The 20,966-nt window shown below is 40.7% G+C and overlaps 3 protein-coding genes across 3 annotated transcripts; 1 reads left to right on the top strand and 2 right to left on the bottom strand.

The window, feature by feature from the left end:
• Positions 1 to 624: 624 nt before the first annotated feature.
• Positions 625 to 6,685, bottom strand: acsl5 (acyl-CoA synthetase long chain family member 5). The gene is made up of 22 exons (XM_026350597.1): positions 6,627 to 6,685; positions 5,833 to 5,907; positions 5,017 to 5,183; positions 4,823 to 4,934; positions 4,667 to 4,731; positions 4,476 to 4,577; positions 4,291 to 4,390; positions 3,816 to 3,994; positions 3,683 to 3,715; positions 3,547 to 3,598; positions 3,372 to 3,445; positions 3,163 to 3,240; positions 2,941 to 3,075; positions 2,724 to 2,858; positions 2,542 to 2,637; positions 2,160 to 2,232; positions 1,978 to 2,066; positions 1,685 to 1,801; positions 1,399 to 1,542; positions 1,213 to 1,314; positions 1,024 to 1,095; positions 625 to 828 (listed from the first exon to the last, which is right to left on the bottom strand). Exons 3-22 carry the CDS (start codon positions 5,170 to 5,172, stop codon positions 691 to 693), a joined length of 2,052 nt encoding a protein of 683 aa, XP_026206382.1. The 5' UTR covers positions 5,173 to 5,183; positions 5,833 to 5,907; positions 6,627 to 6,685; the 3' UTR covers positions 625 to 690.
• A 1,156-nt stretch (positions 6,686 to 7,841) lies between these two features.
• On the top strand, positions 7,842 to 15,620 carry gucy2g (guanylate cyclase 2g). Its single transcript, XM_026351894.1, has 22 exons — positions 7,842 to 8,198; positions 8,807 to 9,155; positions 9,238 to 9,347; positions 9,795 to 9,977; positions 10,084 to 10,228; positions 10,635 to 10,770; positions 10,871 to 10,974; positions 11,095 to 11,261; positions 11,386 to 11,526; positions 11,953 to 12,036; positions 12,203 to 12,307; positions 12,465 to 12,536; positions 12,714 to 12,882; positions 12,960 to 13,115; positions 13,230 to 13,407; positions 13,650 to 13,790; positions 13,878 to 14,070; positions 14,469 to 14,643; positions 14,862 to 14,960; positions 15,087 to 15,178; positions 15,274 to 15,381; positions 15,525 to 15,620. The coding sequence occupies exons 1-22, from the start codon at positions 7,842 to 7,844 to the stop codon at positions 15,618 to 15,620; spliced, it is 3,360 nt and encodes a 1,119-aa protein (XP_026207679.1).
• Positions 15,621 to 16,245: 625 nt separating this feature from the next.
• Positions 16,246 to 19,101, bottom strand: tectb (tectorin beta). The gene is made up of 11 exons (XM_026351851.1): positions 19,023 to 19,101; positions 18,865 to 18,940; positions 18,491 to 18,681; positions 17,987 to 18,138; positions 17,808 to 17,880; positions 17,454 to 17,557; positions 17,262 to 17,345; positions 17,012 to 17,174; positions 16,761 to 16,839; positions 16,626 to 16,658; positions 16,246 to 16,319 (listed from the first exon to the last, which is right to left on the bottom strand). The coding sequence occupies exons 2-11, from the start codon at positions 18,929 to 18,931 to the stop codon at positions 16,246 to 16,248; spliced, it is 1,020 nt and encodes a 339-aa protein (XP_026207636.1). The 5' UTR covers positions 18,932 to 18,940; positions 19,023 to 19,101.
• Positions 19,102 to 20,966: the final 1,865 nt, after the last annotated feature.

The following is a 20,966-nucleotide window of genomic DNA, read 5'->3' as shown; positions in this document are numbered from 1 at the left end:
ATTCCAGACAGGTACTCAAGTAATTTGATCCATGAGATTAAAGTTTTGTTTTTTTTTTTAAATCTTGAAGGATTTAATACTGCAGCAGTGTGAAACCATCAGTTCCTGATGTGCAACACTTGAGGGCAGTGTTGACTTAAACATCTGAAGGTTTCTGTAGTCGAGCTTATTGAAAAGACTTAAACCACACTCAGAACTTACTGCTCACACAAATGTTCAGCTCCAAGTAAAGAAACAAGTCTTGTCCTTAATTACTGCGTTAATATTTTGTCTTGTATAGGAGTGCAAATGCATTTCTACTAAGTTTTCTCGTACTTCACTAGCACTGAAACGTTATATTTCAACAAATTCAGTGTACCGAGTGCGTTTCAGTCCGACCTCATGGACCCAACTCTTACTCAGCTCTCGGCCTTTAACTGGAACATTCAGAGGATGATTCACTTAGGTTGTAGCCAAGAAGTCTGTCCAGCCAACCTGAGCTGTACTGCAGAGCTCAGCACAACAATGATCTTAACAGAACCTCATTGTCTCCAGTTACTCAGACTTCAAGGTTCGTTTTCTTTAAAGTCTCAACACAGCAACTTTAATAGATGTTTAGAGAAGCCACTGCACAAGGCATCGTTTCATTCATGTTTTAATCAGACCCATAAAGAGGTACAACCAAAGCAGGTGACTTGGTGTTCATGGCATTTATTGGATGTTAGCATACAGTCTGTCGATCTGTGGCTGAAAGAGATCTTTCAGCTCAGCCCTCTTGGCCTTCAGTGTGGGAGTTAACAGACCGTTCTCAATGCTGAACAGCTCTGGGTGGAGGTGCACGTCTTTTACCTGTATCAGGCAGGAGAAAGGAAACTATGACGCATGTTGATAGAGAATACATTTAAAAACAAGCAGATGGATAAGTTGTAAAATTTGATGCAGGAAAGGGAAATCTCATTTTGCAGAACTCAAGCCCTGATTTGATCCATTTTAAAGTTAGAGACGTGTATATTGCTGATGACAGCTAATGTGCATGTACGTCACCTGCTCAAAAGACTTGAGCCCTGCTTCTTTGCCCAGTTTGGTCATATCTGAAAGAATGGCCTTCTTAATTTTCTGTGAAAAAAGAAATCACTGTTAGCAACTCTCAAATGCATTATGTAGCCTCAGGCATCTAAGGTTGGTTTGTTTTGTACAAGCAGAGTGAAAAAGAGGTTCAGACAGAAGCATTACTGGGTTTTTGCAGAGTTCTTCCATTGAGCCTTGGCATCCCAGGTTTTTAGCCAGACTTGGCAGGACCTCAGGATCAGGGACCACAATGGCAACCAGGCAGGACTACAGCAAAGAGAAGCATGACCAGAGGTTAACAGCATGTTGTATGTGCTGGAAAGGCACAGATTGCAGAGAAACCGTGTTTACCTGTAGACTGTCTCCATGCACAAATACTTGGGCCACAGGTCCACTGCGTACATACACATTCTCAATCTTCTCCGGTGCGATGTACTCCCCTTGAGCCAACTTGAAGATGTTCTTCTTGCGGTCTATAATCTTCAGAACTCCACTCTGTTCACAAAACAATGAGACTTAACTTCCCATCTTTGCAGGATGAAAAGTAAACCACCGTTTACCCTCACTTTACAGTAAGAAAAAGGATTAAATATAACAGATGCTGGGATTTTCCTGTCATCAGCCTTTTGATTCTTACTGGAAGCCATTTTCCAATGTCCCCAGTGTGGAGCCAGCCGTCTTTATCCAGGGCCTCTGCAGTCTTCTCAGGGTCTTTCAAGTACCCCTTGAACACATTTCTTCCCTTTATACAGACCTGAAAAGAATGAAAAGTAGGTTGTTAACATTTTATATTCTAAACCTGCAGCTGGTTGGCATCTGATCATCCATAAAATTTAGATTAAGCATCATAACACCTCTTGGGTTTTATTGTATCATCTAAACAGGATTTCTTAAATATTCAAAACTCCAGATCCATTTCCATCAACTTACCTCCCCTTCACCATTTGAAGCAAAGTAGTTCATTTCTTCAACATCCACCAACTTCACATAATTACAAGGCAGCGGTACCCCAACATGCCCTTTGGTGAAGACAATGCACACATATTCCTTGTTTAAGAGTCTGCACAATTTGTCAAGTAAAGTCATTTGTCTCATGACTCCAGCTCAGTCACCTGAGGTGGCGTCTCCTGGCATGGTGAAGGTGCAGCCAGCCGTGCTCTCCGTCTGACCGTACGCCTCAAAGATCTAGAAGTACCAGACAAATGAGCAGCGCAATGTTACACCATGAAACAATCAGAGCCTGCCACACACTTGTTTGGGGATCAGAGACTGCATCTTATTGCTTATTTTGTTTTTTCTAGACAAAAACAGTTTAGATTTAGTGAACTGAATTTAGCCTTTTAAAAGTCATCTTAAGGAGGTGCTCGTTTGAGGGGGAACAAGATGTGATTTCCTGAAGATCACAAACATGATCCTCTGACAACATTTGTAATGCAGGAGATAATCTGTATTAACACAGTGGACTCTACACAGAGAAGATTAAGTATGTGTTACCTGGCAACCCAGAGCAGCCCGGAGGAAGTTGAGAACAGAGGGAGATATGGGAGCTGCTCCAGTCACCATGACCCGAACACGTCCCCCCAGAGACTCCTAGAATCACAGTAAGTTGATGTTAAGCACATTTGCAGTCAGTGACTCACTGCAACAGTTTGCATTTGTTTGAACAGAACCAGTACCTGGACTTTGTTGAAGATGAGCTTATCCCATATGCTGTTTTTCCTGATGATGCCCTCTTTCACTTCAGCATATTTCTTCTCCACAGCAAAGTTCAGCAGCCATTTCTTGAAAGGTGACGTGGCTCCACTCTGAACCTAGGATAAAAAAACAAAACTGTACTGTAATAAAAGAAACTTTAACTTGTTTAGAGCAGAATGAGAGGATGGGTTCACCAACTTTGTCATAGACACGGTTGAGAAGTCGAGGCACTACTGGGAAAATGGTGGGCTGCAGGGTTTTCATGTCATCTGGAAGCAGTCTGATGTCACCCTGGAAGAATCCCACCCTAGCCCCAGCGCCATACACCACTGTCTGCAGGAAGCATACAGAAAGTAAGACACATCGACACAAGTATTGGCTTATTACATGCTTTACACAGCAAGCTGATCAGGTTTTTACCTGTACAACTCTCTCAAACATGTGAGCCAGAGGCAGGAATGAAATGCTTACATCCTCGGTACTTGGAACTACTGATGTCTGTTGATTACACAGAGACTCCATTAACCATTTTATCACCAAATTATACAACAAGATTTAAATTTCTACTACAGATACTGAAGAAAAATGGTGTAGGGGTGAATTTCTGTCTTAAATTAATCACATCTCACCTCAAAGGTTCTGATAACACCTGCAGCATCAGACACCACATTCTCATGGGTCAACATGGCTCCTTTTGGGTTTCCTGAGAAAACCAAATATAGCTTTCACTTTCAAGTTTCATTTCAGATCACGACTCAGAAACAAGTAGAACATCTGTTCAAATCCCAGAACCAACCAAATTACCTGTAGTGCCACTGGTGAAGCAAATGATACTGAGGTCCTCTGGCTTGGGCGGCTGTTGGGACACGAAGTCAGCACATCAGAACAGCTGAGAGCTTATCAGATATCAATATAAATTTAATGAGTGTTGGACACTTACAATTGGCTTTTGAAGATTACTTTTCCCCAAAGCCTGGAGAACCAAAAAAACAAACATGTTTCTACAACTGCAAGTACTTGAGCTACAACAATTTTAACAATCAGTGACCCATCAGTAACTACTTTAGTTTTACCTCCACATCCTTCATGAGGACAATGTCTACCCCACACTTGGCTCCTTGCTCCACCAGGTCAGAGTTGAAAGGGTCCATGATGACGATGTTTTTGAGAAGTGGAGTCTGGCCTTTCTCTCGGTTCTGCAGTAGGATTTCTGCTTTGCTTTTATTGTCACAAATGACTGTAGAGAGCTCAGCTGGGAAAAACAAAACACGTGTAGCAGTGATAGTGACAAGTTGATAGTTATGAGGCAAGTAAAGCCACTGGATTATGTTCTTGTCTACACTACAATGTACTAGAATTAGATAGGGACGCTGCTCTGAAAACTTGTCCAGAAAAATAAAAACAAAATGAAGAATGAATGAAAGAGCTGGTGTGAGAAATGAGAGATTAAAGCACACTCGGCACTGATCCCTGTGGGGACCGAGGGGCGAATGGGGTCATACTGTGCTCTGTAATCAGCAGCATTAGAATGCAAGAAGCTCCAATTACCTTGGTCGATAATGAACACAAGAGCCTCAGGACCCAGAGTGTCATACAGGGGAACAGCTACCATGGAGTACGTGTAACAGGCCAGCTCAGCAATAATCCACTGGGAATGAAACCGTGAAACTAAGTTACAGCGAGTGGGAGCCAAAACACCACCACTTAATATTAAAAAAATAAAGTTAGCTCACCTCAGGTCTGTTCTGAGCAAAGATGCCAATAAGTGTGTCAGTGTTTGGCCTCAAACCTTTATGAATAAGGCCTGACCCCAGGTGCTCTGCCCTGTCTGACACCTTCGTGCAGAGAAATGGAATTAGAGGTCAGCTCAGTCGAACAGTTAACTCACATCAATTCCAGTCTTAATGCCTGGATTTTGTTTTACCTGTTTGTACTTGAGCCACTGGTACGGCCGTCCTGGTTTTCTGTAGCCCAAGCATGGTCCATTACCTGCAGACCAGCAGTTTGTGTGACAGAGACTTTATAATTTGTCAGAATAGAGTGTAAAGTCTGTTCTACGAGGGCAGAAAGTAAAGATCACCTGACACTTTCAGACCCCTCTGAAAAACTTCATAGATGGTCCTGGCATCCTCATGGTAGTAAGACATCAGATTGTTGTTATCCTCAAGCAAAGCAGTCTTTCTGGCTCCATCCTACAAACACACAGTACTGTGTCATTTAGCCCATATAAACCATCAGGGTGATTGTAATATTAACACACTCACACCCCTTTACCTTGATACCCAGACTTTGATGTTTAAGGTCAGCGGGGGCACGGAGGGGGCTCGGCCGTGTGTTGAGGTAGAACAGGGTGGCAGCCGCCACAGCAAACAGGGAGATGATGGCCGGGGTCGGGAGAGGGGAGAACAGGAAGTGGAAAACAAAGTCCATGGTGAAGTCTCCTGAAGGAAAATGAAAGAGATTTAGTCTGATAGCTTTGGGGGCTCATTGATAACATAACCCAAGACCTATCTCAAACTAAAACCACATTTAGGATACATTCTTAATTTATCCTATTGTGCAATTCAAAGCTCCTTAACACTTTTAATGTAGTCTCAATAACTTGAGGTCAAAGTCAACATTACTTGTGCAACAGTTATTCTTAATCACTCTAGGCAGAGTCCACCAATGCAAACGTGGTCAATTACAGACAGATCTTTTAAACACTTACATACAGCACCAGAAACTCAAACGACAGGTATTACGTGGGATAAGAGTGTCTGAAGGCGTTAAATGCATGTTCTTCATTACATTAAACATCTTGACCTTTAACACACATTCGGTCATAACTGAACACTGAGGTCAAGATCAAATATGAAAACTTTATGAACACACTGGATGTCTTACAGGGAACAGACTTTAAAGTAGCATTTGTATGTTAAGACACACAGAAGCTCTTAAATCATAATTTAAGTGTACAAGTTATTAAGAGTAATGGTCGATATGTACAGTAGTTGTAACATCAACTTAAAGGATTTCATAGTGTACCGTCGATGTGGTACACTGATTGCAGGAAGGGCCTGATGCCATGTGTTACCCCGGCTCTCCTACCTGCTGTTGGTCCTCTCAGGTGTTCCTCTCAGCTCCCAGCTGACGGGCAGGTGTGTGCACAGCAGATCCTCTGCACTGAAGGGTAACACATGGATAAGTCATAAAACTGACAGAGTTAAAGGGACCTTTGAACCTTGGCCACCATTACTTTCACTGATAAAACACATCAAACTAGCTGGAGGTCACAGGTCATAATATTACAGTGTGGATTGTACATTTTATTAAGCAGTTTCACAACAAACCCATCAACTTGAACAATCAGTGATTTCAGAGCAGATATTCTGTATCTGTACATGTGTTAGTGTAATATATTTATATATTATTTCAAGTTGCCATTTGAGCTGATTAAGTTATGACATTATACATAGGCTGCCATTAAGTGCAAGTCCAGGTAAAATAATGTCTAACTAATTTTAAAGGGTTCATGTTGCTGTGGGTTTTAGGTAACGGGGTTAAAGTTGGCATGCTAACAATGTCGTTTAAAACTACCAACTTCATAGATTTACTTGGTTAGAAACAAGTCTGCAGTAGATTGTGAGCAGCCATTTTGTGCCTGTATTTCATTACATTTAGAAAACTAAAGCAATTTGAACCTTAAATTGTTTAAATGATGAGATAAATCAGAGGACAGGTACATAGCTCACATTTCAACAAACATTTGCCCTCTGCAAGCTTTCAATATTCACTCAAAACACAAAAGCACTGAATACTGAACTTCTAACATGTGAAAACTTGACTGTTGTGGACAGTGATTTAAATGTGAAGGTTCATTAAGAGAAGCTTTCAAAGGTTACCTGGTGGGATTAGCAGAGCGGTTTGGAGACAAGCTGAGCAGGCATCCCCCTAAGGAGAATGCAGCTGAACCCAGCAACACCACTAAAGTACAATCTGCCCACCTGTGGTCATTAGCACCTCAAAGTGCACACAGGTGTGAGAGCCTCTCTGCACCAAGCAAGGCTCAACCTGTCGACCTGATCTAGTTTCTGCAGCCCTGCACAAGCAGCTAACGCTCCCAGGAGATCTACAACACAGTCTGAGTTTTCGCTGTATTGACTTTTTTATTTGTCTTGATTAAATTAGCCCAGATTCTTTAAATAAAACTCCCTACAATCATTTCCACTCCTTTTTTTTGCTGTGTGTTTGCTCACAGGGGAAGTGTGCTGGTGCTAGAGATAAAATAATCAGATTGTGATGAACTTTGACACTGGATTTATGATTGATAACAAACGTACACTACATGTGGTACCTTTGGAATTTACTGATTTATAGCTGATAAAATCTAATCACAGACTTATCTCACTGAATCTGACTTAACTATATCAGACGAGAGTTACAAAAGAAAATCAAAGCAGAAATCACATAATGATTTATATTTTAAAGGGTTCACTTACTTTTATTCTGAAAGCTTGTAGTGTAACAAATGTGAACTGTGCATGTAGAGCTTAGAGCTGCACCAATTAGTTAATTAAACTGTTAAAAGCAAAAGAACTGGCGACTATTTTGATAACTGATTGATCATTAAGCTCATTTCTGTGCAAAAGTCTCACAAAGACTTTATTGTATTAAACCATACAGGTATATTTAGGTATCAGGCTATCACTTTGGATCTTGAACATTTGTCTGTGTTTTCAAACATTTTCTTAATTAAGAAAAAATGAATGCAATACTAGCTCCAATAGTTTATACCGCTCACTTTCTGTTCCATCTTCTCTTTATCTAAAGACGCAAATCAAATGCAGGGAATATGCTGAAATTTTCCAAAACACATCCAACTTTTCTTTAATACAATTCATTTACCAGATTTGATCAGTGTGTGATGGTGAAACAAGAACATAGAGTGTAGAAAAGACTAGCACTAGCTCTGTACCTCCCATTTTCCCACTCATATTTACATTTTCTCCTCCCAGACCCTCTGCCCAGGATCACCGGGGAAGTTGTGTATTTAAGTCCTGCAACATGAAGCAACTGATAGGATGAGGGGGATGTCGAAGGCGGCTTGTTGTTGTGGCATGAGCCACATTTTGGTTCTTCAGCTCACACTTTTTTTTGTGTTTGCTGCTGCTGCTGCTTCTGCTGCTGTCATCAATAACAGCACAAATGGGTCTCAACCTCACAAGCTGCTCATTGGTTTCCAGGCTCCCTGGAACATGTCCTTCCCCTTCAGCGCCCTGCGGCTGGGCTCGGCCATACAGATAGCCGTGGAGAAGGTGAACACAAATCCCTCCTTCCTGGGGAACTACAGTCTGGAATTTGTGTACACGGACACAGACTGTGATCCCAAACTTTCCCTGGGAGGATTCATTCAGCAGGTGTGGAAAGAAAAGGTGTCCGCACTGTTTGGTCCAGCCTGTCCCGAGGAAGCTGAGGTAGGATTCATGTGATGTGCGTAAATTAAAAGATTCATCACTGATGTGTTGGTTTCTATCTTCAATTCAACTGTATGATCATCTTCAAGTTTGTTGTGTTGTTGGAATCTATTCTTATACAGGGAGGTATTTCTGTTATTAAGCCTTACGGATGTACTGTAAATGTGGTGGACACAATAATAGAAACACTTTTAGTAGATGATTGCGTTCTATAGTAGAGGTTTTTCATGTTCTGCTCAGTGGCAGAAGTGGAAAGTAATAAAGTCAATAATAATAAATATATTAAATAACATTTAAAAACTTATTCTATGTTAACATATGGTATAAATTATTTGTTTGTTGAGAACTGACTTTACAAAATATTAATATTTCTATCACCCTGAGCTACTATAAAATATACTGCACCATACATGCTGCAAGAATAGAACAATATAATTGTAAAAACTGGAAAGGATTAAATGCTACTTCCTCATAAGTACTTTACTTTTAAAACGGTGTTTCTGCTTAATTAAGATTTTGAAAGCAGGAGTTTTACTTCCAAAACTGTATTTTTATATTTTATTCAAGCAAAGGATCTGAATACTTCTTCTTCATCTCTGTTTTTCCAGGTTACTGGTCTCATTGCATCAACATGGAACATCCCCATGTTCGGCTTTGTGGGACAATCCTCCAAAATGGACGACAGGGAGATCTATGACTCCTACATCAAAATTGTGCCCCCTCTGAAAAGACTCTCAGTCGTCCTGGTGAAGGCGTTGGCATTCTTTGGGTGGAGTCACGTAGCGATGATTGGAGGTGGATTAGACTCAAACACGTGGGACAAAGTGGACGCTCTGTGGAAAACTGTTGAGACTCCACTCAGGGACAAATTCAAACTGACTGCAGCGGTCAAGTTTGACACCAGTAATGCTGAGCTCCTTTATCAGAATGTGAAGTTCATCTCAACAGTGGCCAGAGGTAAACTGGAACATTTTACTGTGAGCTGTTTAAAGGCACATATAACCACCACTGATTTGCCTGTTTGCACATTTGTCTCCAGTGATTGTGGTGCTAACAAACAGAGAGGATGCTATGGCTCTGCTGCTGGAGGCTGAGAGACAGGGGCTGATGAATGGTGACTACGTGTTCTTCCTGGTGCAGCATTTTGAGGTCAGTGGCAACGTGGTGAGTACGATTTATAACACATAAACAAGTCCACATGAGCGGGTTTACAATTACAATTACAGTTTAGAATGCGGACAGCTAAATGTAGACGTGTAACACTGGTAAGGGGGCCACTCGAGGCCTGTCAGATCCCAGATGGGGGGCTATTCTAACTACAGTAGGTTGTAAAAAGCTGTTTTATAAGAGTGCGGATTTGCACCTTGTTTGTTAGTAGTACAACAGCATATTTTAAACTTTTATGCTAAGAGACTTGAGGCAACACCTGCCTTACTAACAAATAATCTTGCACAGGGACCATGAGTGAAAACCTGGTTTATTATTTTTAGAATTGATGAAACTGCGTTGTTCTTGTGCAGAGTAAAGACAGTCAGCAAGTATCTCTTCCACACCTGTTGTTCTTACTATGCACCGTTATATTTTCTTCCTGAGCAGGATAACTTGTGGAAGTATGCCCTGAACAACCGGATAAGCCAAGCTGCCATAAGAGCTTTTGACATGGTCTTTATTATCGGACAGAAATCCTATGATGGCTATGAGTATTATGACTTCTTTGAGCAAGTTTTTGAAAGGCTAAAAGGAGACCCATTCAGGAGCAACCTGACATCGGAAAAGGAGGTAGTCACTCATTATGCAAAGGGAAAATATGTGGAAACAAATATGTTGCAATGTAATTTAAAATAATCAGAGATACAACCATTTTATTTCTCTTACTGTGTTTCAGATTAGCCCCTACTCGGCCTATCTGCATGATGCAGTGCTTCTCTACGCGATGGGACTGAAGGAAGTCCTGAAAGACGGCAAAGACCCTCATGATGGACGGGAGCTGCTGCGGAGACTGAAGAATAGAAGCAACATTCGATTTTATGGTTGGTAGCTCCACACTGGGCCGAGGTGGAAACAATAAAAAGCAGAATGCTAATGACAAAAGCACAAACACAAATGCTGTGTTTTCATTCATTTGATCTTTACTTGTATTTTTTAAATGACTGTCCACTTCCACAGTGGTTTAGCAGCACCCAATTCGAGAATTAGCACTACCTGTTCGTGTGTTTGCCTTTATTTCCTCAGTTATTTCCTAACACTAATGGACAAAGAATGTGTGTAGAAACACAACAACATCTATGTTGTATTCTTTGATTTGCTTAATTTTAAAGGTGGAGTCAGTTGTTTTGTCAAAGCTCACTCAAGTCTCGTGTTATCTAGTATTTTGGTTTAATTTGCTCCTCCGTCTTTCTACAGACAGTCTGACATGGTTATGGATTATAATTACAGGTGCCTCTGGACTGGTCCACTTTGATGAGGATGGGGAGAGAAATTTGGACTATTCCATCTATGACCTGCAACATACAGGAGAAATCATCAAGTTTGTGCCCATTCTCCATTTTGACAGTCACAGCAGAAATGTCCGGTAAGAAACACTTTTATTGCATCAGACAGGAACGTAACACAAATACAGAAAGTTCACCATCACCAAATACAGGTTCTCCTATATTCTCACTTGATTTCAGGCCAACATCTATGTTTGCTTCAGTGGTTTGGCCCAAAGGAAAGCCTCCTCCTGACATGCCAGAATGTGGTTTCAACAACGAACTCTGTGAATGGCTGATGAACGGTAACGTTTGTCTGCTGTCTCATCTTTAGAAACCACAGAAAATTAGATTAGTATCTGTTTAAACTAATTATTAAAGTCAAGCTGACAACTTTCATAATTCACTGTCTTCATGGGACACAGACATCGCCCTGCTGGCTCTGCTTGTGACCTTACCCATCATCGGTGTTCTAGCAGTTATGTGTATCGGAGTCCTCATCCGGCAGAACTTTCGACTCCAGATGCGACTTGATGACTCGTGCTGGTGGCTCATCAACTACAGTGACATCACTATCATCAAGGAGCCCTCAGTATGAGCTGCGTTAAAACTGCTGCGTTGTCTGGTCCATACGTATATAAGCAGGCATTTGTGCATTATGTTTGTGTTTTTCGTGCCTGGTTGTGTGTTCACATGTACATTTGTGTCTCTTCCAGGGAATTCAGGGTGTATCTGTAAGCACCACATGTAGTCAGAGTGAGAGCGGTGGCTCTCAGTCCATTTTCTCCAGTAACAGTTATGGCCTGAAGGACAAGTCAGGCAAAGAACACATCTACACTACAATTGGTCTCTACCAGGTATCCGTTTGATTCATAGCTTAAAGCAATCCTTTTAAACTTTTTCTGGGTAATATGACTCTTTATTTAATGTGTAGCCGTCGGTATTGGTTCTGCTTGTTCTGCTTTTGTGTTGGCTGTAAGCTTCAAGTGCAATTGAGTGATGGATACGAATCTAAAACATCTTAAGGGCCTAAAACATTTATACAGTTCTGTACTGTAGCTACACAAATGTCCTCGAACCTGGAGGTGTGGGTCCAACTAGAGGTAGGGTGAAGGGATAGCAGTGAGTCACAGATTAAAAAGAAAATGGAAGAAAAAGTGTTTAAAGTTAATGCAACTATTAAATTATATAAAATAAATGTTCATATATAATTTTACAGCGATTTTGTTGTCATATACCATAAAACCTCATTTTAGTTCAATTAGGTTTTATTGTCCGTACAGGGGAATCAAGTGGCCATCAAGTACCTGAAGAACCACATCGGCTGTAATTTCCAGAAGCCTTCAATCGTCACAGAGTTCAGTGTGGTAAAGTTCCTCACATTGTTCTTCACCAAACTTACTTTTTGATTTTCTGCCACAGTACTGAAGTAATGTTCATGCAATGCGAATAGAAACATGATGAATTGATGAGTTATATTACGATGGATTAGTTTGTATCATATGTGCCTAATCACTAAACCCTTTAAGACAGATGAAAGAGATGAAACATGAGAACCTGGTGCAGTTCTTTGGTGTGTGTATCGAGCCACCAAATGTCTGTTTGGTCACGCAGTACTGCAAGAAAGGGAGCCTGAAGGTTGGTATATCCTGTAGAACTGCTACTTCAAATACTTGGTGCACTTTTAATATGTTGGTGTGTTGTGACTCTGGTCCAATGTTGAAGCTCTGAGTAGAAGCTGGATGGATCTTTAACCTCCTAACTTTAACACTGGTATTGTTATTTACTTCTGCAGGATGTTTTAAGGGCATCAGATGTTGAACTGGATGGGATGTTTAAGCTGTCCTTTGCATATGATATCGTCAATGTAAGTCAGCTGTGTCAGTAATTCACCATTAATACGATTTTAACAGAAACATACAGTACTGCAGCTATTCTACAATCTAGAGATGTTTCTCTTTTAGTTTTATATTCCAAAATTCTGTACAGTGTGTACATTATCATTTGAAACTTCATGATATAAATCTATTTATATGTGATCCAGGGAATGGAGTACATTCACAAAAGTAGCATGAAATATCATGGGAACCTGAAGCCCAGCACATGTCTGGTTGATAGTCGATTGCAGATCAAACTCTCTGGTTTTGGACTGTGGGAGTTTAAGTACGCAGGCAAGAACAAGCTTATCCCACTGGAACCCCCCAATTATGAAGGTGTGTAGATGGATCTGTTGGAATCATGGTGTTTAGTATTTAAGTGGAAGGAGGCTCTTAACTGTTTCTCGTTATAGAGATGTATTGGACAGCCCCAGAACTTCTGAGACAAGTCAGTCTCTCCTTCTGTGGAACGCCAAAAGGTGACATCTATAGCTTTGCCATCATCATGTGGGAGCTCATGTACAACTCTAAGGCTGGCCCATACCATGACGTCAATTTGGAGCCCAAAGGTTAGCATGTCACAAGGATAATATTTAATAATTTCTAAGGGAATTGCTAAGTTGATTTTAAATTCCCCAAATTCCAACAGTACCGTGATTTAATTTTCCGTCTGTTTGCTCCAGAGATTATAATGCAGCTGCGGACACCTTACCAAGGGGAACTCCTCCGACCGGTGCTTTCTGACCAGCTGTGTGATGAAAACATTAACTCACTGCTTAAGGCCTGCTGGAGTGAAAACCCTGAACACAGACCGCCACTTGGGTCCATACGGAGACTGCTGAAGGCCACGAGCACAGACAGGTCAGGCCGGTGCCTTCTAAAAATATACCTGCTTCAAAATAAAAGGGATTTTAAGCTATGCTTCCTTAAAATATTATGCCACACTTTAATTTAAAGCTTTTTTAAGTTGCTGTTGACACCTCCTGTGAAGTCTTTCTTTTATCTTGTCTTCTGAAGGGTCTAGTCTGATTATTTTAGTAATAATAATTTCTTCTAACTAATAATCTGAAAAAAAGATATGATCGTGATCTTCTGTACTGCAGTCATGCAAATATTCTGGATAATATGGTGGATAAATTGGAGAAATATGCAAATCACTTGGAGGAGGTGGTGGAGGAGAGGACCAATCAGCTGACAGCAGAGAAGGCCCGAGCAGACAAGCTTCTCTCCAGCATGTTACCAAGGTATCACACACAACAGCATCAAAACCATCAGTATAATATTTTGTCTAAATCAGACTCTCTTACCTCGTCTGTGTTGTTTCGTCTTAGATATGTTGCAGAACAGCTGATGTCAGGGAAGTCTGTGGAGCCGCAAAGCTATGAGATGGTCACCATCTTCTTCTCCGACATAGTGGGCTTCACCTCCATGTGCTCCGTCAGCTCGGCCATGGAGGTGGTCACGTTCCTCAACGACCTCTACAATCTCTTTGATGACATCATCAAGATGTATGATGTGTACAAAGTAAGTCACTCACAGCACCAGTGATCAGTTTATGATCAGTTTAACAAATTGATGCTATTTTTATGTTTGTCACTCTGGGAAATGTAACATGTGACTTTCTTTCCATATAGAAAATTAATGCCACTCATGCTCACTACTACATATGAAGCTACAGCCAACAGTACAGTAGCGTAGCTTAGCATAAAAACCTGCACACACCTAGCATGGCCTTATTTAAAGGTAACAACATTTATATGAAAATGCATTTATCAAGCTCCTATAAAAATGCTCCTACTGTTTCCACTCTTTGTGCTAAGCTAAGCTAACAAGCGTCATTTTCTTTTATTAAGATGTACTGTTTTGTCCCCCTCATAAGAATTGTTCATTTAAAATCTGTACAACGTTTGGGTCTTTACTAGGTGGAAACGATTGGGGATGCATACATGGTAGCCAGTGGTCTACCTATCAGCAACGGAATTCAGCACGCCTTGGAGATATCAACAATGGCTCTACATTTCCTGGCTGCCATCAAGGTTTTCAAAATTCGCCATATGCCTAATGACAGTCTTGCTATTCGCATTGGGATACACTCTGGTGAGAGACATTAATAAATATAAACCAGTTTAGACTTAGGTTAACAATAGATCCATTTCCATTTGTAATTCATGCATCTGCTGAACCTATGTTTAATGTGTACAGTGCTACACTGGTCCCCCTGATTGTTGAGTTAACCGGTTCGGCAATGTTTCTTTCATTATTAGTACATCAAACACTTTCAAAATGTCCAGATAGAGTTTGTTGTGGGTACACAGGTCCAGTGGTGGCTGGTGTGGTCGGCACCACAATGCCTCGCTACTGTCTGTTTGGAGACACAGTGAACACGGCCTCTCGAATGGAAAGCAATAGCTTACGTGAGTGAACACCTTTACCATCGGTAAAGCAAGTTTATGTATGTAGAATGACGTATGCTGTAGATTATTCCTATTACACAGTGCACAGATAACTTGTAAAAGGGTTAAACTGTGTATTTAACACAGCCCTCAAGATTCACATATCTCAGTCCACTGCAGACGTTCTCGTCCAGGGAGGATCATTTGAGCTGGAGGAAAGGGGAGAAATCGAAATGAAGGTGACCCAAGACGCTGCATGTGTTTATGCTGAGTAAGCCAGTGTTTCCCACAGTTTCTGATAAGTGTGATAAGTTTGTGTTTGTGTCCGTGACAGGGTAAAGGGTTTCAGAAGACCTACTGGCTGCTGAACAAGATGGGTTTTAATCCTCCTCTTATTACTCACAGCTCTCCATCAGCTGACAGTTTCAAACTACAAATAGAGGTACAGTTGGGCCTATAAGATAATTCATCTTTCCTGTTTTGTTAAAAACAGACAGACAGCACAAACAAATCAGGCAGTCTGTTTCCTAGCAGATGTGAACCAGTGTTGTATTCTGACCTGTACTTGTGATATCTCTGCTCAAGAAACCGGGACTGATGAGAGTTACAGACAAGAAGGCCCAGAAGATTCTGACCAAAGCGCCTGTGACCGACGTCATGCTTACTACAGTGAATGTTTAACTGGACTGGATATTTTAACCATATACAGGACAAAATGAGAGGAAAACCTGGAAACTGCAGTTCTATAAGTCCCACAGTGTTTGTCTGCTTGACTCGCGAAGAGGAGAACAGAAGACAAAATCTGGAATGAGACCAGGGTGTAAATGCTTGTGTGTTTGTGTTTGTTAAAGGAGGATGAAGAAGCATTTTAATCTTTAAAATATTTGTTGGTGTGTGATTTTGGTCCAATTAACTTATTTCACATGTGTGCTGTCAACTGCAAAAGAAAGATTTCGACTTGTTAATAAAGGTTAAAGATTGTAGTAGAGCAAAAGTAACATAAAATGCAAATAATGGAAAAATCCTCCAGTACAGTACGGTACTCACACCAGTGACAGTGGATGAAACAATACAGAGAAACATTTTTTAACATTTACAATTAATTTTATTGGACAAGGTCGCTTATGTGACATGAAACTGATTTTTTCAAAGTGTCAATAAATGTGTTAATTACAGGTAATAATTGTGCAATGACGAGAAAATGGTTTAAGTGCTGGGGAGGAATGTATTCACACGCTCCCTGAGTCCTCGGTGTTAATGCTCTCTGTGAATGTGTGTATGAATTAATATATGGATGAAACTGTTTTTACATTCTTGATCCATGTACTAAATCGCAACATGCGTTTATCAGGACCACCAGCAGGATGAATAGTGAGGTGCCTGTGGTCGGAAAGAAAACACAACGAATACAACAGTGAAGGACAAACAATTTATGAGTAGGAGCTGCGTTTTGAATCATGATTTTTACTTCTAGTCTGGATGTTAAATCTTAATGACTTTCATACTTGAATTTCATCTTCTACTATTTGTAAAAGTACCACTAGTGGTAGTAGTGGTAGTGTAGAGAAGACTTTGGAACTGAAATCAGTCACTGTCAGTTCTAAAATCCACACATTATTAACAGCTCAAAAAACTAAAACACAAATACTTTTTAATCACAGCTACTATTGAATCTAACTTTTTTACCTGTTATGTGTCCATTATTAGCCGACCCATTACCTGTTGACAGATAAACACAACACACCAACAACAATAAATACATCACTCTTTTGCATCGTATCCCTTTATCATTGCACATACAACCAACATGTTGTACTGCACCTTTAATGTGAAACTCAGCAGTTAGGACCCCCCCACTTGGATCAGCCTCTGTCGACAGACTTCTTATCGAGCAGGGGCTCTTCAGGGAAGAAAACAGACAAAAGTAACAGCAGAGGAGATGTGGATTTCTGCATCTGAAACTTGATTTAGCTCCTTTTTCACAATCCCAGAGTTACGAGAGGGGTTTAGGATCATTCTTAATCAGTGACTTGTGCTTGTTTAGGTAAATATGTGATACGTGTTGTACTCACAGGCTGACAGTGGAGCCTCTCTCCATCACAAACCTGGACCTCACAGTGAAGCCACACAGTCGACACTTTCTCCAACCGCTGGAAGCGGAAAGAGTTGAACTTGAACATGGAGCGGCTGTCTTTGGCGTTCTCAAAAATAGTCACAGTGTTGTCAGATGAGCAGCTGTTGGAAGATTTAATGAGTTATTAGAGGAAAGACGTGGAACGTAGTACTACACAGCTTTATACATATGTCAGTATGTATGTTTACCTGTTAATGATGAGACTCCACCTCTTCCTGTCTGTTGAATAAGGAGTAGGAGTGGCCCAGCAGTTGTTTATTACAACTTTGAATCTAAGAGGTGATTAACATGGGTCAGGAATCTGGGGGCATTTAACATTCTGAATACCTGAAGGTGACCGACTTTAAAAACCTCAGGCCTGTTGAAATGTGTTGATGTACCTGTTACTTAGTCCTTTTGCCTCGATGCCGATAAAAACTTCAGAGCCAATCTCAGAGGTGTCAATCACATAGGGAGCATCTTTGGCATACAGGAACTTTGAATTCTAGAAAATATATGCAACTTCTAATGTTTCTTCCTTTGGCCTGAAGGTAAGTTGATGCACATCTTTGCTTCATCTAAAGACTCTCTTGGCTGCTTTGTTGGTGTGTGGGCTGTAATATTTAAAACACTAAAAAAATCTTTATTTTACCAGACAGTAATTCTGTCCAGCAAACATGAGATCCCAAAATAGCTTAATCACATGTTGTTAAAGCCTTCCAGTGGAGAAAGTGAATCTGCGAGCAGCTACTCACCGTGAACACATTCATAGACAACTGTGATCTAAAAGTGCCTAAACTCCCATTGTTGACATAAACTGTAGCCACTCTGGAAAAAGCAGAGGGTTTAGTAAAAACGCTGCAAGTCATTGTGTTAGAATGCACAAATTATCCACAGTAACTGTGGGCGTCTCACGTCCTGGACTGATGCTTACCTTTGACTGAAGACTGCGTTATTTACCAGGTAGGCTGCTCGGTACATGCAGCTGAATGTGTAGTTGACCGGCTGGTTTCTGACTGTGAGCGAAGTATCATTGGACACGATGGAATTATAGAAGATGTACTTAGGGTCTTTACCAGGCATGTACTGTGGAGACCAACGGATTTCAATATCAGAAGTAATATTAAAATAACAAGCAACTTTACTAACACTACTTCAAACCAAATCCAGGGGTCACAGTTAACATTTTAGAAATAATGACGTCATTAATCCTGATAGAAGCCGCCTCAACGTGCATCACAGTCAACTAGAAACCTGATTCTCCAATAGTAAACATGTGGAACTAGAAAACATTCATGTTTAAATGTAAAACTTTATCGGAATTAGACTGTAGTCTAATGCTACTTCGCAAAAAATAAAAATAATGCTGAATGAGTCTAACAGATATGATGTGACCTTAGTGAACCACATATAGTATTTAATGACTCTGTTGTCTCACCTCGGACTGCGTGCCGCAATACGAGTGGTTTTTAGGTGTTAGGTCCGGGATAATGAAGCGGTAGTAACCCGGACTGTGTATTCCAGTGTAACAGACACCACCGAGGGACAGCTGGTCAATCTCCCAGCCGTAAGGACATTCTGGGACGTTGGCAATGATGGCATTAGGGAAGCATGACACCATAACATAGTCTGAAACAAGATGCAGGACACAGACTTTATAAATGGTTTAGTATCTCTAAAATCTTTCCTGATGTTCTACCTGAGTTTTCTCCTATTTATTCCCAATAATGTGCGATTTGAAGAGTTAACTCGCTATGACTGGTAAGGATGATATGTATTACATCCAGCTACACCTAGATTTCTACCATTTACCTGCTTTTTGGGGAGTGCAGGTCCAAGCAACAGGTAACAGCATTAATAGTGCACCAACCAAGGCCATGGTGTAATGCTGCAGAGAGATTTAATGTAGCAATGAGACAAAATTTAAGGTTAACAAACAATCAGGGAAACGTGTCCTAAAATAGACTCACCTGCAGAGAAAGACACCTTTAATAAGCTCGATGTCTGAGGGTCCTCATGGCTCTTCAACTTGTTACCAGCACCGGTGAGTCTACCACTAACATCTTGACAACTTAAGGAGGTATTTATACTGTCAGACAAAAGGGTAATCACCTTTCCCCCATTCTCCTGTCTCCACTTTTCCCAATGGTAGGACCGGTTTAAGAGCTCTATTGTGGCTCTGTTTACAAAAGCTCTCTGTGCTGCTCAGACATTGACTTTCAAATGACCAACGTCTCACAGGATTAGCAGTCGGAGTGCTTTAATTTGTTCCACAGATGGTTGTCCAGGAAATTATCTGTTTAAAACTGTGAATCCCACATTTCATGTATAGTGAACATCATCACTATGGAAGATGAGTTTTTCGCACCTTTAGGTCCAGTATCGAGCCCACAGACTTTTGATTGGTGATGGGTCTTCATTGTTTGTCTATTACAAAGACACCTTGTGCAGTCGAGCAGTTTGAATGCGATAGTAAATGTAAAACTCCTTTCACCCCGTTATAGTTCACATCTAATTAGAATTAACAATTTCTCTCCCATTTGATCGTAGACCTATGTCAGGATATGGCAGAAAATGCTCATAGATTTTAGTGCAATTTCCTTTTCTTTATATGAGACAGATGTTCAAGCATAGAATAAAGACTGGAAACACAGGGAAGAAGCTAACCTGGCTTAAACGAATGCAAAGCTGCCAAATGTTTTGGCTCATTTAGAGTTTATTCAACTCATTTGACCTTTAAATGTTGTAGTTTACAGTCTCACAAGCAGCATTTCTTGTGTAAAAGTTTAACAGCGCGTCATAGGTACATTTTTTGAGGACTGAGGCAGACAGAGGAAGAGACAAAGCCTTTCTCTTTGTCCTTTCGGGTGAAGAGGACACCATGTTCAAGAACAGTAAACCACTGGAGAAGCTAAACTGTGCAAACAGACACGTATGGATACTTTCAAAAAGTGATGGTAGCTCAGATAAAAGTAGGCATACACTAGTAACTAGTGTTCTACAGCGGAGATGATAGGCCTCTGTTTTGCAGCATTCAGTAATATAAGGTTTCTCTCAGTCTTGAGCTATTAGATGTCAGCCTCTCCTATGTGTGTGAAACGTGTTCTCATTGACCTTTTTACGTCAGTTTTATTCGTTTTTATCATTGTTGCCGTTAGTTCTGGAGTCAGACCTGAAATTATTTCTGATGTAAACTGAGCTGAAGGTTTCTCATATTTTTAAGCTCTGACACAATTTCTTGAGAAATTTAAGTGGCTGATAATGCACATTTCATAAAACCATCACAGTTAGACATGCATCAAAGATGTTTCTTGATATTAACATGAGGTTCACAGATGCCTCAATGCAAAGACTCCATGATAGGAGCGTTAAAATGATAGCAAAGAGGTTACTAATGTCATTCGCAGAACAATTCAAGTCACCCAGCAACTGAAGAGGCAAACTGCAGAGAATTAGCATCTGAATGGAGCAACAGGGGAATAAGTAAGGGGTAATCCAAGGAAGATACCAATCTAGGAACGGGTCAGGGGACAGCTAGCGTTACAGCATTTGGTGATGCTAACAATCAGGAGACGAAAGATTCCACCGTGTTATATAACAGTATTCTGAGATCCAAGAAACGTGCTCAGACTGTTTAGTCCACTTGGGGCTTTAAAGTAACATAGCAGCCCAAATCAATCTTTTGATTATGACTCTGCCAAGTCTTATACATTAGTACTGTGCAGTGTGTTTGCTGCAGCCGAGGTTCTACATCAAAATGTGGCAAATCTGTGAGAACAAAAAGGAAACTTCTCAGGTCAATCACCACCTTTTGTGAGCTGCTGATACAAGTCTCTGTGTACTTTAAATTTAAAAACTGGCCCCAGAAGAAATGTTCCACCAAACATTTACAACATTTAAATTAAAATACTGCG

This window comes from Anabas testudineus, chromosome 19 (assembly GCF_900324465.2).
Source record: "Anabas testudineus chromosome 19, fAnaTes1.2, whole genome shotgun sequence".
In the NCBI taxonomy this organism is placed as follows: domain Eukaryota; kingdom Metazoa; phylum Chordata; class Actinopteri; order Anabantiformes; family Anabantidae; genus Anabas; species Anabas testudineus.
Note: the sequence above shows the minus strand (reverse complement) of the source record. Positions and strands in the feature narration are given on the sequence as shown.

What these genes read in the sequence shown, in the direction of transcription:
- gucy2g (XM_026351894.1), top strand. Translation starts at nt 7,842, where the DNA reads ATGAGCCACATTTTGGTTCTTCAGCTCACACTTTTTTTTGTGTTTGCT. An exon ending in CTGTGAATGGCTGATGAACG is followed by an intron (nt 10,975 to 11,094) that starts GTAACGTTTGTC and finishes CATGGGACACAG; the next exon opens with ACATCGCCCTGCTGGCTCTG. An exon ending in GGGGAGAAATCGAAATGAAG is followed by an intron (nt 15,179 to 15,273) that starts GTGACCCAAGAC and finishes TGTCCGTGACAG; the next exon opens with GGTAAAGGGTTTCAGAAGAC.
- acsl5 (XM_026350597.1), bottom strand. Translation starts at nt 5,172, where the DNA reads ATGGACTTTGTTTTCCACTTCCTGTTCTCCCCTCTCCCGACCCCGGCC. An exon ending in TGTTTGAGAGAGTTGTACAG is followed by an intron (nt 3,076 to 3,162) that starts GTAAAAACCTGA and finishes TGCTTCCTGCAG; the next exon opens with ACAGTGGTGTATGGCGCTGG. An exon ending in AAGAACTCTGCAAAAACCCA is followed by an intron (nt 1,096 to 1,212) that starts GTAATGCTTCTG and finishes CTTTTTTCACAG; the next exon opens with AAAATTAAGAAGGCCATTCT.
- tectb (XM_026351851.1), bottom strand. Translation starts at nt 18,931, where the DNA reads ATGGCCTTGGTTGGTGCACTATTAATGCTGTTACCTGTTGCTTGGACC. An exon ending in AACGCAGTCTTCAGTCAAAG is followed by an intron (nt 17,881 to 17,986) that starts GTAAGCATCAGT and finishes TGCTTTTTCCAG; the next exon opens with AGTGGCTACAGTTTATGTCA. An exon ending in AGAGGCTCCACTGTCAGCCT is followed by an intron (nt 16,840 to 17,011) that starts GTGAGTACAACA and finishes TCTTCCCTGAAG; the next exon opens with AGCCCCTGCTCGATAAGAAG.